The 15,517-nt window shown below is 38.3% G+C and overlaps 1 protein-coding gene across 1 annotated transcript; it reads right to left on the bottom strand.

Moving 5' to 3' along the window:
• Positions 1–1,062: 1,062 nt before the first annotated feature.
• On the bottom strand, positions 1,063–15,186 carry CCT8 (chaperonin containing TCP1 subunit 8). The gene is made up of 15 exons (XM_044251054.1): positions 15,013–15,186; positions 12,297–12,387; positions 11,347–11,426; positions 9,706–9,855; positions 9,094–9,274; positions 8,922–8,983; positions 7,672–7,809; positions 6,638–6,816; positions 5,843–5,909; positions 5,676–5,763; positions 5,479–5,594; positions 4,677–4,748; positions 4,435–4,599; positions 4,004–4,123; positions 1,063–1,288 (listed from the first exon to the last, which is right to left on the bottom strand). The coding sequence occupies exons 1-15, from the start codon at positions 15,070–15,072 to the stop codon at positions 1,211–1,213; spliced, it is 1,647 nt and encodes a 548-aa protein (XP_044106989.1). The 5' UTR covers positions 15,073–15,186; the 3' UTR covers positions 1,063–1,210.
• Positions 15,187–15,517: the final 331 nt, after the last annotated feature.

Below are 15,517 nucleotides of genomic sequence, written 5' to 3'. Positions count from 1 at the left end.
CTTGTTTTATTACTTGGAGGATTTTAAGTTGCGTTTTTACCCTAGCAGGTAACATTTTAAAAAATGTTTCAGACTGGCTAATGAAATTTCAAGTGGATTTTTAATAAGTGTTGGTTATTGAAGCATAGACATTAGATATTGGCATTAGTACATACTTGGAAGAAATCCTGTTATCTGCAATTCTGATGGTGTGGGTCTAACTACACTTGTTCTGTGCAGTTCGTAATGGATCCAAGGTAGATACTCTCAAGTAATATGATACCAGGCCCCCCTTAATGCTAGCATGCCAGAGAAAATGTCATTTTCCCAAGCCAGCCAGCATTGCCACGTTGCTTATAATCCTGAGTCTTAAGGATACCAAGCTTGACTAAACTTCCATTATTCTTAACACTTGCTAATTTTATCTAAAATCCAGTGAGTCCTGCTGCTTCCAAAATTCTTTTTAAATACCAAAATATAAATTTTAATTTTCTTAAAATATAAAATTTCACTGTTACTAGGAGACCTTACATAACCAATACACATAATAGCACATGTCCTATAAAAATCAGTTAACCTTTCATGTTACTTTTTCAAAACTCCATACTGATCTTAAGGAAAAATATCTACTTCGTAAAAACTAACTTGCTTAATTTATCTGTATTAGCAGATAGATATCTTTATATTCTACTACTGGACTGTATTTTAAGTTAGGCATTACTAAAACAAGTTCTCTCAAGTCTTAGAATTCCCAGAGCGGAGCTGTGAAAAAATTGAAATCCAGCAGTCTGCGGGACGACAGACTTCCTATAAGGGGACAGAGTAAATATGGCTTTGTAGGCCATTTAGTTTCTCTCGATCACTGCTTCTTTACTCTGCCATTTCCTTATAGAAAGCAGCCACAGACCATATGCAATTACACGAGCATGGCTGTGTTCCAGATGGCGGCAGGCCAGATGTATATTGGAACTGGCCCCTAAGTACTTAAGTGGCTTGCCTGAGGTTCCACAGCTAATTTCATTACTAAGGTTGAGACAAACAGGTCATTTACATCCAAGAACAGTGCTCATCAGACGGTGAGGCTTTGATACCAACAACATGTTTATTGTATCATCCAGCTGAGGATATAAACACAAAACACTTCTTAATTTAAGGAAAATATGAAAACATCAAGCAATTCCTAGACTACTACTACAAATGTAGTCTCCAACTATAGTAAAAACTAAGCCAGTCAATCATTTTGGTCATCATCCCAGTCTTTCTTCCCGCTTGGAGGTTTGGGCCCACCGGCTGGTTTTGCCATGATGATCTAAGAAAACAAAAACCACAAGCCACATACTCGTAAACTCTACCTTTAAAATGAAAAGAAAGATTATTTTTATACTAGACTGATTCAAGATGAAGCAATCCTCTCAATAGAAGCAATCTGTTACATACTGCATATGGGACACTATCACAGAGTTGTTAGCTTCCAGCAATGCTCTTGTGGACATTAAGAGCAACAAATCCACACGTTAGTGAAGGGCATTCTAAGACATGCACTTCAGTAACTCAATAACCCTATGAACCAAATGTGAAAAATAACTGCATGCATTACTGTATAAATCTGTTTGGCACCTGATTTGCTATTTATATATGAAGTTCGTCTTGCCAATCATCTTTATCCCAATTTCCTTGTGGTTTAGGAGCTTTAGGTCCACCTGCCAGTTTTGCCATTATAATCTAAATGGTTGGTACATAAATATAAATATATATAAAAGTTCAACACTGAAATCTCATAGTACCTGTAAAATCCATTCAAATGGCAGGAAGTGTATATTCATAAACAATTATCCAAATATGTAGAGTTTTCTGCTAACTTAAAACCAAGAAGCCCCTTATTTGTCTAGAATGTACTAATCAAGTATGTTCCAAGTATAACCATCTTGCATTTTTAAAGGATTAATTTGGGAGAAAAAAAGAGGTAGTGGCAGCTTTGGCTCAAATTTGGAGAAGCCAAATTAAATCAGATGGCTTTCCTCAAAGTAGAACTCTCAAACTCTTAATGTACATTCTGAATGTCTAAACTAAAAAGAGTATTCATTGCTTCCCAAATTTATAGGACTGAGAGACCTCTTCCCAAATTTATAGGACTGAGAGACCTCTTTCTGTAGAATATCAAGGGGTATGGCTGGTGTCTCAAGCAGCACAAACCCTAAAACATCTTCACTTCCAACCAGATCAGCATCCCTTTTCAGAAGCTTCTACGGGAAATCTAAACTTTAAAATTCTTCATACAATTTTATTAACTGAGGTTAAATTCAGACTGAATTAAAGGCATTATTAGGTACAGTCTAGAACCAGAGCAGAGGTTGATAAAACCAAACAACCCAGAACAGTTCTCAAACTACTAGTAGGCATCAGTCACTGAAGAGCTTATTTAAAACACTGCTGGGCCTCCTCCCAGAGTTTCTGATTCAGTGGGCCTGTGAGGGGCTCTGGAATTTTTTTACTTTTAGCAAATTCTTAGGTGATCTTGATGCTGTTGGTTTAGGGACTATAATTTCAGAACTAGTAAAATACACACTGAACAACGATGAATCCAGCCCTATGTTCTTCAGCACTTAAAATTCCGATTCCCGAATATATACTATGTGCATATTATTTACAACAATCTTAAAGAATGTAAGTTCATTACAGTAACAAACTGGTTACTGATAGATGGGTTCTTCAGGTACGTATTTGAAAAAAGTTAACAGATACACAATGAACATCCCCCTCTACTAGAAAACAAAACACAGGCTTCCCAGTTTAAAATCAAAATTGTGAAGTATCTTTGTGCTCAAGGTACTTACTTGCATTATTGTATTACTGTCTCACTTGGGTAACTGACATTCAGGAAGTTCCTCAGTTAAAGAACTTCCACTATTAGAATTCCAGTTTACTTCATGCTTCCAATGTACTTAGCTTCTCCTGCCCCTGCTATTTTTAATGGAACTTTTAGAGCAACCATTTTCTTCGGCTTGCATTATAACTATTTGAGAACTCCAAAAGCATATTATGCTGGAAACTACTTGATACAGATATAAACACACCCTATTAATAAAATCCAGGACATGAACATTCAATCTGTTTATTTCCAATGAGCTGAAACTAGATATTCAGTTCTCTTTTTTGGTCGTCTCACAGACCACAAGCAGGGAAAAAGTTCTTATTTTTACTACGGCAGAATATTTTAATCTCCTTTCCATTAATTTCTACTTATAACTTGCTTCTCCCCAGGTTCATTTGGCATGATTTTCACCCAATGGATTTTTATAATCATGCCCCTTCACAATTACAATTTTCTATTAAGTACTTGAAAAATAACTCATTGCTTAACAATCAGTTCTAGAACTCTAGGAAAATGGATTTCATTGGGTACCAGAAAACACCTTTTGAAAAACCTCCTCTGAATTCAGGCTTGTATCTGAACCTAGAATAGTCTTGATTGTTTTCCTCTTTGCCACAGTATCCTTTCCCACCACCCCCTACCAAAAATAAAAAAAAAGGGGCAGAAATACTATGATTTTTAACATTTTTCTTTTAGATCTTCAAAACTTAATTTGTCAAAGCAAAAAATTCTGTGCACCTAAGTCCTATCATTTCCATGGACAACCAGAAGTTCCATTTTCCTTAAAGTTGGTGGCACATGTACTTCAGGGCTTCATGGACCCTTCCACGTTATGAAACAGTGAACTCCCCTCCCTTCACCTTATTTGTAGAAATGGGTTTCTAGGCTAAAAAATATCTGAAAACTTCAAACTTGTTTTATCCGTTCCAGTTTAAGAATGGCAAAAATTTCTTTCAGTGAAAGGATACACACTGCAGCTGAAAAATACTAAAAACAATTTAAAACTGTAACAGAAAAAAACCCAAACTTTTTGAGGGGGAACTTTTAAATAAAGGTACAGACCTTTGGCTAGAATAACCAGGCCTATCAAAATACACTACTGAACCATATGAAAATGAATATTTTGAAAGATCAAAATTTCTCGTCACTCACCTGATCTACTCTGAGTACAGTGACGGCAGCATTCGTAGCCAGTTTGATAGCCCAGTATTTTCCCAAGTAAGTGTCTAGAATACCAGCTTCCAACATGTCCTTTACAGCAGGAACTTCAGCCTGCCAACACAAAAACAATTATCATTTTTTCACTTTAAATTGCTGAAAGTGAAAATGTGTTTAGGGCAGTAATAAAAACACACAGCTCCTTACGTAGGAAGCTGCCAGGTCAAAGTACTCCCCTACGCACACTATAAAACAAAGGTTATTTAAGGAAAACAATCAGACAAACTGTCAAAGCTTTTGTTAAGAAAATCATTTGCTTACAAATCAGAACATTTTCCAAATAACTTTACCTTTTAAACTTACTACTTCCATTTTTATGTTTTATATTTAAAAAATAAGTTCATAGTGTTTGTTTTTTCAAATACCTCAATATCTAATCCAACATTCTTATTTCCTTCTTGATGTACTGCATAAAGTTTGGAGATGACTTCATTGGCCTTAACTCCAGAATTTTCTGCCAGTGCCCGGGGAATAGCTTCAAATGCCTCAGCAAACTTCTTAATGGCATACTGTTCAAGTCCAGGACATGTCTAAAACAAAAATGTGTTTAGCACTGTATTTTATTCAAGGACCACAAAGAAGTCAATTTATCCAGAGAAAGCTATACCTCTCCATATGATGTGATCTGTTTGGCTAACTCGATTTCTGTTGCTCCACCTCCAGGAACAAGGCGTTTATCCTAGAATACATAGTTTAAAAAAAAAAAAAAAAAATTACTAAGAAGCAATTCATAATTTTCTAATCCTCTCAGATTAGAAGATTAGATTCTAAAATAAAGCTTTTAATCAAGCACTGTAACACAAATTCTAACTACAAATTTTATACACTGGAGTGATTTGGGCAAGTTATTTTATAGTACATAGTGACTGGTATATGAAAAGGGAGAGGGGCGCCTGGGTGGCTCAGTGGGTTAAAGCCTCTGCCTTCAGCTCGGGTCATGATCCCAGGGTTTTGGGATCGAGCCCCACGTCGGGCTCTCTGCTCACCAGGGAGCATGCATCTCCCTTTCTCCCTGCCTGCCTCTCTGCCTACTTGTGATCTGTCAAATAAATAAATAAAATCTTAAAAAAAAAAGGGGGGGGGGGAGAACCAAAGTTAAGAATTGAACAGCATACAATACTTCACACCTGCATTTCAAAGGACACAGTACTAAGAATAAGGCCTTAACCAACTAAAGGTACATTTAAAATAAAAAACCATAAGCTAACTTTTTCTAACAGTTAAAAGTTACTTTGCTGTTTCTTTGCATAATCATTTCAGAAAACTATTATACTCATCAGCAATGAACACTTCAATCTTAAGTAAAAAGAATATTTTGCTTTTACATAAGCCATTCATTTTGAAATTCTCTGCCAACTATGTTTGAAGCTTTACCAAGTACTAAATTAAAGATTATTGTGAATACTGACCCTTGTGAGAACTTTGAAAGTATTAACACCATCATCTACTGCCCTTTCTATATCATCCATCAGATTGTCTGTGGAGCCTCGAAGCACTATGGTAGAAATGGCACCATCTTCCTTTTCTGTCAAGAAATTTAAATAGATTAATACAAGCAAATGAACGCCCTACACTTACATAAACATACTTGACCATTTCTACATACCATGCTTAAAAACCACCACCTGTGTGTCTCCAACTTCTGAGAGGTAAACACTGTCACAATGTCCCATTTCTTCAAGGACAGGAGGAGTCTAAAAGAAAGCGACTGTTGTAATAAAAGTAATTCAAATAGGTTCAACTACATTTTATAATGTTGTCCAAAATACATACCAATCTAGGAAGAGCTGTAGCACCGACTGTTTTACATAGCCTTCTGAGATCCCATTTGGAATTCAACCTTAAAAAAACCCCAAAGACCTTAAGAGAAGTTTTAATTCCATCAGATAACACAACAAAATGCAGAGATGAAAGAGGGAAACTACACTGGTCCCCTAGTCACATTCTTGATTCTGAATTTAAGTTCAATAGGTCTGGATGACACAGTGTAATCCACACATAGGAGTATGTAGATGGCATTATTCTAGAATTGGGAGAGTTCAAGTCTCACTAGAATGTCAGGATTTATAATCCTAAAACACTAAGGCAGGCCTGGTATATAGAGAACTTCTCCCTTACTCTGGCAATCACTCATGAGCCCCAAGGAAGAGAAGAGATTTACACTGCATATTCGGTCAGGTGCTTGAGAGGGGTGGAAATGGGTAGGTAAGTTGTCTCCTGTCCCCATAAATGGGTTTATGGGTTAGAAGTTATATTCCAGATCCCATATCTAGACTGTGTGCCCCAGGCTTGAGTCTGGTCTCTCAAATTGAGGCTTTTGCCTGGAATGCTTTTTCTGCTCTCTCCTCAAATAGTATCTGTTGATTGGTCCTTCAACTCTCAGTATAAATACAAGTTTTCTCACAGGTGTTTCTTGTCCCTCTAGATCAAGGTAAATCCTATTATTTGATCCAATGTCTTCAACTTAACCTTTTTTAACAGTCATGAATTCGTGGTGTTCTGAAGTTGTTTGGTGTTTCACTATCAAAAGGCTATTTACAACACACGGTAACAGAATGCAGCTCTCACCTCACCAACATGATATTGTACTTGTTTGCATAATGAAGAGCCATGTCTGCCACTTTGCCACCTGTTACGATGACATTTGCTCCAGTATCAGCTATTGCTTTAACTTGCGCATCCATGAGATTTTCTTCTCCCTTGCTAAAATTCATCAATTCTTCAGCCGTCTTTATCAATACCGTTCCCTAGCAAAACAAACAAGCATGCTCCTTAGAACCATTTTACTACGCTGGTGTTTGAAGTCACAGAGTAATATTGTACGAAATAAAGATGTGGAAAAAAATATGAAAATAATTATACACGAAATACGAAACAATACAAAGTGTGTATGAAACTCAAACTCAGCTTATTACTAGAGGCCCCCCACTCCTAAAACTGATGCATTTTGCTGTTCGACAGGTGCTTTGTTGGTAAAGTTGGAGAAACACTGTTATTCTAGATATGTTGGGCATATGATCTTGGCATTACTTTTGACAAACGTCAAAAGTGTACCCAAAGCACTGTATTGTGGTTCTTTAAGTTTTTTTCAACTTTTCTAAAATGACTCCGCTGGCCCATCTATAACCTGTGACACTTTAAAAACCATCAAATCAGATTTTAAGAATTCTAAGGACAAAGGTGGAAGTGACTTACAAACAAGAACTTCCTAAGGTTTTTTTTTTTTTTTTAAACAAATCTATCATTTTCATATATTAGCATGTTTTTGTTTCAGGATGCTACAGGATCTCAACTTCTAGATATATTAATGAAGAGCACACAGTACTCCCATCCCATGAGCATTTCACTTGCAAGAACCACAAGGAGTCAAGAGCTGTACATGAGAACATAAACTATACTGCTACCATTTCATATCTCAAACTTAGTATGCGAATTAAGTATCCAAAAAAGAATAGGAGTCTGATTCTAAGAAACAAATACAATCCTGGTCTTCAATAATTATGCAGTAGAGTAATCTCTTCCTGAAAGCTTAAGAATCAGAAAACATTAATCTGAAAAGGCAGTGTCAAATTTTTACCTTTAAGGTTTTGAAATCTACATACCTTAGTTTCAGTTATCATGCCATCAAAAGGACAAGAGTACACTGCTATTTTGGCATTTTTGACAGATGTTACATCACCTTCGGTTTCCTTCTTAAAAACCATGCCATGTAATACTGAAGATGAATAGATGCCAGAGCCCTAAGATTGAATATAAAAATCATCAGTGATCTCATCAAAATAACATTAGGGCTTAGCTGTTGATTTTACATGTACCCAAAAAGACCTGTTTCTAAATAAAGTAAGGTATTAAGGCAGTGACTCTTGGGACTAAGGAATGGGGTGGTGGACAGAAAGCACATGAGTCTGCTGAAGGTAGAAATCACTGAAAATGAGCCACTGTTAAGAAGGGGGTGGAGGCTGGGGCGCCTGGCTCAGTGGGTTAGGGCCTCTGCCTTCGGCTCAGGTCCTGATCTCAGGGTCCTGGGATCGAGCCCCGCATCGGGCTCTCTACTCAGCAGAGAGCCTGCTTCCCTTCCTCTCTCTGTGCCTGCTTTTCTGCCTATTTGTGATCTCTGTCAAATAAATAAAAAATAAAAATCTTTAAAAGAAAAAAAAAAGAAAAGAAGGGGGCGGAGGGCCTTCAGTGCACCAGGAGCAACCAAAGACAGAGAAAAACTGCTCTGAGCCCTTCATTCTCTCACTCACCTAATACATGGTGCCAGTGTAGCTGGCACAGCTGTTAGTACCAGGGATAGAAGAGGGAACAAAGGAAAGTTCCTGATCTTACAGGCTTACAAGTCAGTGGGGGAGGAGAAGGTAGTGCATGGAGTCAGAAAATGCACAGCATCTATATAAATATACAAGTATATTTATATAAGCTAAACTCAAATGAAATTCTAAATTTTCCTATGGGAAACACAATTTTTTAAATAAACAAATACTCTTAGTATTGCATTAAGATGTGAATTCTAATATTGTATTGAACTTCATCTCATTTGAAATTAGCTTCTAAGTTTATTAGTTTAATTCAGCACATATGAAGAACATAAGACATGTTAATATTTTGTTTATACACTGTTCTCAATCTTCAACTTGTCGTGAAAAGATAACTTTACAAGGCGGTAATACATCAACACCCTTAAAAAATTTAACCTACGAATATAAAAAATTACAAATGATAGCTCAAAAGACACAAAGTCCTAAATGCTCAAAACCTGGGATAAAATTTAGATTTGGATCAACATATTTTTTTCTTTTTGCAAAATGTAACTGACCTTTGTCGACAACACTGATACATTTTCTAAACTTACCAGAATCTTACAAACTCTGATGTTATCAACATTGAAATGGCCAGAATCCGGAAAAATAGACACTGTTAAGAAAATGAGACATATGAAAAGATATTTTGGAACAACAGATAAAATACCTTACTTTCATTAAGACATTTTTATTTTGGAGCTTTTCATTGACCAATATACTCACCACATGCTTGAGCAATAAGCTTGGCCAGAAATACTTCATTACCGTATTGTTTACTCATTATGGAGGTATGAAGCAGAGAGGATACTTCATCAACATCCCGAAGATTTTTTGCAGAACAACATACTAAATCAGGAAGAATCTCATGGGCTTTTCTGCAGGCTATTTCATAACCTTCTATGACCTTAAAGAGCAAAAACATTTCCTTAAAAGACGTAATTTTGACATGACTTTATAAAACAAAGATTATTTTGGTAACCCAAGAAATATGGGTATTGGTTTTCCAAATAAAATGGCAAAGTATACTTTCAGAATAAGCATTCATGGCATAGCCTACTCATCAAGAGTTTAGGCTTTTTTGATGGCCCAAATTTGAATGCCAACTGCCACTTACAGATTTTTCTAAGTTAAATTTCCCTTTCCTCATCTAAAATAAAATAGAACTTTAACAGGCCATACTCACAGGTTTCTTGTAAGAATAGGATAAGATACTACACGTAAGGCACGTGTGCTCCAAGTGGCGCAAATTAAACTGTTACTACAATGATGATTCTTACAGTGTGTGTATACATGGGCACAAATTAAACAGGAGTACGTTATAAAATGAACACTTGCCTCTGAAACTGACAGGCCAATTCTCAGAAGCTCTTCAGCTAGTTCCAGAAGGGCTCCAGCAAATACCAGAACAAAGTTCGTGCCATCTCCAACCTCTTGTTCTTGCATGTGAGAGGCCATTACAATCATTTTTGCAGCAGGATGCTGCACCTGGTAGAAATTTGAATTTAAACATCGAAATATTTGATCCTTAAGCAACACAAAGTTTTTCAGTTCCATTCCCTCTTAAATTAAGACTCCAATCTCCCCATGGGCTAGGTAGCTCCACTCAATCATACTGCTACACATTACTTCTAGTGTAGTCACTAGAAGACAATCCAAATCACTCTGAGACTATCAGCACAAATGCATCACAACAAATGCAAACAACCTAAAACTGCATCTTCCTTTGATGGTCAGCGATCCAGTATAGACGTCTCTGCACGAAGATTCAGGAAATTACACGCATATTTGAGAGAGAGCATGAGCATGTGTGCACGTACAAGTGGGGGAGGGACAGAAGAAGAGGGAAAGAATCCCCAAAAGACTCCCTGATGAGCTGAGAGCCCTATGCGGGGCTCAATCCCTAGACTCTGAGATCAAGATCTGAGTCGAAATCAAGAGTTGTACACTTAACTGACTGAGCCACCCATGCTCCCCATCATTACACTTTTATTAAGGCAATGTTCCCATCATCCCTGAATAACTCCTGAGACCATCTTACTGTCCAACATTAACAATCACAATGACTAGTCCTTCCGTAAACATCTTATGGAATGAAGTTTGTTTTGTTCACCATATTATTTAAAAAATGCATTGTTATTTAAGCAAGTAGAGAAATGTTAACATACTTAGTTTCATCTGAAAAGATTAAGCTCTAATGCTCTAAGAACGAAGTTCAAGAAAATTCCTTGAAGTTGAAAATATCTTTCAGCTACAAAGCAGCTAGCTGAGGAATGGCTCTCTGATGTTCAGGTGCCAGACCTTTCTCACAACCCTGCCAGCAGTTAGCTATTCTACAGACTCTAACATCAAAACTGTAGGTGAACAAAGCAAAATGCCACCAACTTTTATTTTCACAAAGCCAAAGAAATAGTTTGTGTTTTTTTAAAAATCACTATTTTAAGTATTAGCAATTTCTGCATTATGGAATAATTCACTTCAGTGTCCTACTCTATAGAATGAGACAACATACTCAATTTGATATGATTATTAGCAAATATACTTTTATCACAACCAATTCTCCATAAATTAATAACCTGTGAGGTTTTTAAATCAAGTGGGGAGTTGTTAAAACTAAAGAAGACTCCATAATTAAGAAAATCAATAGGGCGCCTGGGTGGCTCAGTGGGTTAAGCCGCTGCCTTCGGCTCAGGTCATGATCTCAGGGTCCTGGGATCGAGTCCCACATCGGGTTCTCTGCTTAGCAGGGAGCCTGCTTCCCTCTCTCTCTCTCTGCCTGCCTCTCTGTCTACTTGTGATTTCTCTCTGTCAAATAAATAAAATCTTTAAAAAAAAAAAAAAAAAAAGAAAATCAATATAATAAACTTTGAAGATGGGGCAAAAAAGTTCCTTATTACCTTAAGAGATTTTTCCTATGTCAATCTATACTTAATTTTTGACATCACCAAAACATTTCTTGGCTTCAAAGAAATAACTTACTTCTAGCTCTCTTAAAATAGTGGCTGCATCATTTGTCACAAACAACTTCTCCAGATGGTTGATAACCATTTTGTTCATTCCTGAAAGAAAAGAAAAAAAAAAAAAAGAAAAAGGGAAGAAAAAAGTTAGAAAAAGAAATTCATTATCACTCAAATCTTTCTCCAAATACCCCAAAAAACCTAGTCAAGAAATAAAAGCTTGTAATAACTATAAAAATTTGACACGTTATTATTTACTCTTTAAAACTATGTTAGCCTAAGGGCACTTGGGTGGCTTGATCATTAAGCATCTGCCTTTGTCTTAAGTCATCTTCCCAGGGTCTTGCGATCAAGCCCCGCACTGGGCTCCCTGCTCAGAATGAAGCATGCTTCTCCCTCTCCCACTCCCCATGCTTGTGTTCCCTCTTGCGGTCTCTGTCAATTAAATAAATAAATAAACTCTTAAAAACGAAAAAAAAAAACTATGAGCCTAAACGTACTCCCATATTTTTCCTGTCCTTTCTAACCTCCTACTGTTTATTAGGGAGACTATCTTCTCATATTTTTGTTTAATAAATGTAAATTACATTAACATGTAGAAAGACCAAAATAATCTACTTAAAAATATAGTTTTATTGCTTTCCATACATGTGTATCAATTAAATTCAGTTGATGGTAGGAGGCAAGAGAGAACTTTCTCCCTTACATTAGGTATCATCTCAATAGTGAAGGCACCATAATTTTTCTATCATCTTAATGAGAAAAAGTAACGCTTTGATTCCTATTTTTCTAAAGAGATCTGAGTTGCTGGTTAAAAACTGAAAACACTACACTGGTGGCAATGAACTACGAAATTACTTCTGTATGGTGGCTAGAACTCAGTTTATGTATAATACTCTTAGAGTAAGTTTGAAGAAGCAAGTATGCAAAATTCAATTACTACATCTTTTAAACCATGAATTTGGAAATTACCATTTGGTCCATATGCTGTACGAGTTGTTTGGGCAAGCTCCTTGCAAGCCTGAATGTTCCTGTACACAGCCTCTTCTAAACCAGAAAAATGCTGTAGAACAAAAACAAAAACAAAACCTCCTTCTAATTAGAAGAGTAAAAGACAAAGTTTTTCTTCATCTTATAATGGGGATAATTATAATAGTACCTACATATAGGACTGCTTAAAGAATAATCAAGCAAGGCTTATGTGAGGGAAGCATGGCGTTTGGTATTCATAAATGGTTCATAAATTTGCTCACTGGTTGAATAAACTGACATTTTTAGGGACCACAGGTATCCACTTACACATTAAAACGTATGATTTCTTTTTTTAAAATGTAGTGAAAAGTGCAGGAAAGAATGCTGTGACTGATCAGTGAATGCAGATGAGGTCTTTCAGGTAAAAATGCCTTTTCAGAGTTTATCATTACTTTTGGACTAAATGTGAAAACATGGTATGAATACTTTTCTGATTGTGTTAGGAATCTGAGCATTATAAAACCAGCAGTTTTCTGTTTGTTGGGAATTTCCACTTAACATACCTGTCCCCAAATGCTTATATGGACTTCTGAGTGCTTCTGTGAACTGGAACACAATTCTAAAGCATCCATGTTGAAAAACTGCTGAATTGCTCACAACGTGAAAATTCTCAAACTTTACACTGGATTTTGATTAGAACTGGGATTTACTTATGGCCTCAGATGGGTTTCATGAGCCCCCTGTTTGTTCAGTGAGCATTTTTCTAGAGTTGCTATACTCAACTTCGTAGTCATTAACCACATGCGGTTTAAATAATTAACATTAAAAATTCAGTTTCTCAAAGCGGTTCAGGTGTTCAGCAGACACATGTGGCTAGTGGATACTGTATTAGACAGAACTGATACACTGCTTCTCACCTTTTGGCTAAGATCAAGTAGACAACTGACACAGAACATTTCTCATCATGGGTAGTTCTATGAGAGTTGTGCTCTGGAGCATAAGGTGTAGCTTTTATAATATTCATAAAAGGAACTGTCATCTGCACAAGGTTAATAACCATTGCTTTAGAGACAATGTCTTCAGAGTCAAGAGCTGAACTCTTACAAGAGCATTTAGTCTGATCTGGCTTAACTGCTGGCTTTTCCCCCTCACCCATTCTGAGGAACAGCCATGTGATCATAAATCCAATTCCAGCAATGGTCTCCCATCACTCCTAGGATAAAATGAAAATCCTTCCTCCGGGCTAAAAGGTCCTAGATGTTCTGGTCCTGAATTACAGGTTCTCTAAATTCATCTCACCATTCTTGCGTTTCCTTAATGAGGTTCAACCCCATCACCTTTCTTACTGTTTTCTCTAACAGGTCAAAACTCACTTCATCTTTAGGGCCTTTGTACCTACTGGTTTCTCAGCCTGGAACACTGCCCTGTTCAATCTTGGCTGGTCCCTTCTGTCACTCGTACCGAGCTAAGAGTTCTTCCTTGAACACCTTATTTAATTGTTCTATCTACCCATGACCCTTCATTTTTTGGGGGCGGGGGGAGACTTTCTTACTTCCTGTCATTCCCTACTACAGTACTTTCTAACGAAATCTTTTGTCATTACTATTTTTTTTTTTTTACAATACTTGCTTTTATCAGTATCTGAAACTATCCTTACTTGACTGTCTCAAAAGAATAAAAACTATGAAAAATCTTCAGTCTCATTTTTAGAATAGTCAATGTCATTACCAGCAAAGCTGTTTTACTAGTATTTACGTGGGACCCTGATATTCGATACACTCATGTTATCCCACGTGTGTTCTGCCATCAAGAACCTAGTTCCCTCACACTGTTACTGCAAACTGAACCACAATGATCTGCATTTCTTTAATCAGGTACAGGAAATCTGGCGGACAAAAAAGGGAAGACTCTGAATACAAGAGTCAAACTTATTGGTAGTATATGAAGTTATTTTAAAGAACTGAGGCTCTTGAAATGATGTTCCTGAGCTGACCACAAAACAAAAAGTCTTAATTAATTAGTCCAGGGCGACCCTTATACTTAGTTAAGTCAGACAGTTGCACCTCCAAGGTACCACCATCCTTTTCTTAATGTAGAGACGAAAGCAAGAGCTGAGGGCAGGTTGTACATCAAACCAGCTAATCTAAGTTGGGACCAGAACCCATCTGGATTGAGAGTAACGTTTTTCCTACCGTAACGAACTACTGCGAGCGAGCCGAGGGGCCCTCCCTCTATCCCTCGCGGAAGGACAACTGTCCAGAACTGGCCCGGGTCCCTCTCCTCTCCTCAGACCACCCACTCCCTGAACCGTGTCAGTCGGCTCCGCGGTTCCCGAAGCACTTCACCTACGTTATTCGACTTCACCCTCTAACCACCCTTTACGGGCGGAGAGCCGGATGAGCCCCGTGTTAGGGATGGGAGAAAACGCATCAGCGGTTTTCCGCTTGCCAGCCTAGGAAGCACAGGACGCGAATCCTGCGGCCTGGCCGCTCTCTCGCCGCCTCTGCCCCTTCAGGGAAGGGAAGGAACGAAAATGCCCGTGGGTCTCGGCGGCCAAGCCTCCCCCTCCCCCCACAACACCTCCCTTTCTGGAATCTTCCTTTTCTCCGACCGCTGTGCCCGGGGAGCCACCCAGACTGTTAGCAGGCCCCTCTCTCGCTCCGGCCGCCGCAGCGCTACGGCAACTCTCCTACCTCACTCCCTCTTCATGCCTTACCTTCGCCCCCTCCTTGAGCATCTGGGCAAAGCCCGGGGCCTTGGGGACGTGAAGCGCCATGGCCTCTGCAGGTAGCCGTTCACGCGCTCGCTCGGAAGATCCCAGAGGAAGCGAGGGGCACGCAAAGCCTCCTGGGGACGCAGCGTGCGGTGACCTCACGCTCCTCCTTTCTCTCCAACTGGACCCGCCTCTTCTCTAGCATCCCGATCTGAAGCCTCGCGAGAAAAAAATAGCGTCTGCAGCCAGACCTGAGTTGACGATCCTCGATCACGTCGATCGATCGGGCCGATCGCAGAGCGCGCCCCCGATGTGTCAGCTAGCGCACTGGGTCCGGGGTGTTAAATCCCTTGCTGAGACTCCAAGGTCGGGACGTTTGGTTTTTGCCAGATTTGACCTGGAACCCACTCCTTTTAAAGTTAAGTTGTGCGAAATCTTCCAGACCCACCCCCAACGTCAGGGTAGTTGTGCTTTTTTTTTTATTCCCCTCCAGCTTTATTGAAGTATA

This window comes from Neovison vison, chromosome 6 (genome assembly GCF_020171115.1).
Source record: "Neovison vison isolate M4711 chromosome 6, ASM_NN_V1, whole genome shotgun sequence".
NCBI lineage: Eukaryota > Metazoa > Chordata > Mammalia > Carnivora > Mustelidae > Neogale > Neogale vison.
Note: the sequence above shows the minus strand (reverse complement) of the source record. Positions and strands in the feature narration are given on the sequence as shown.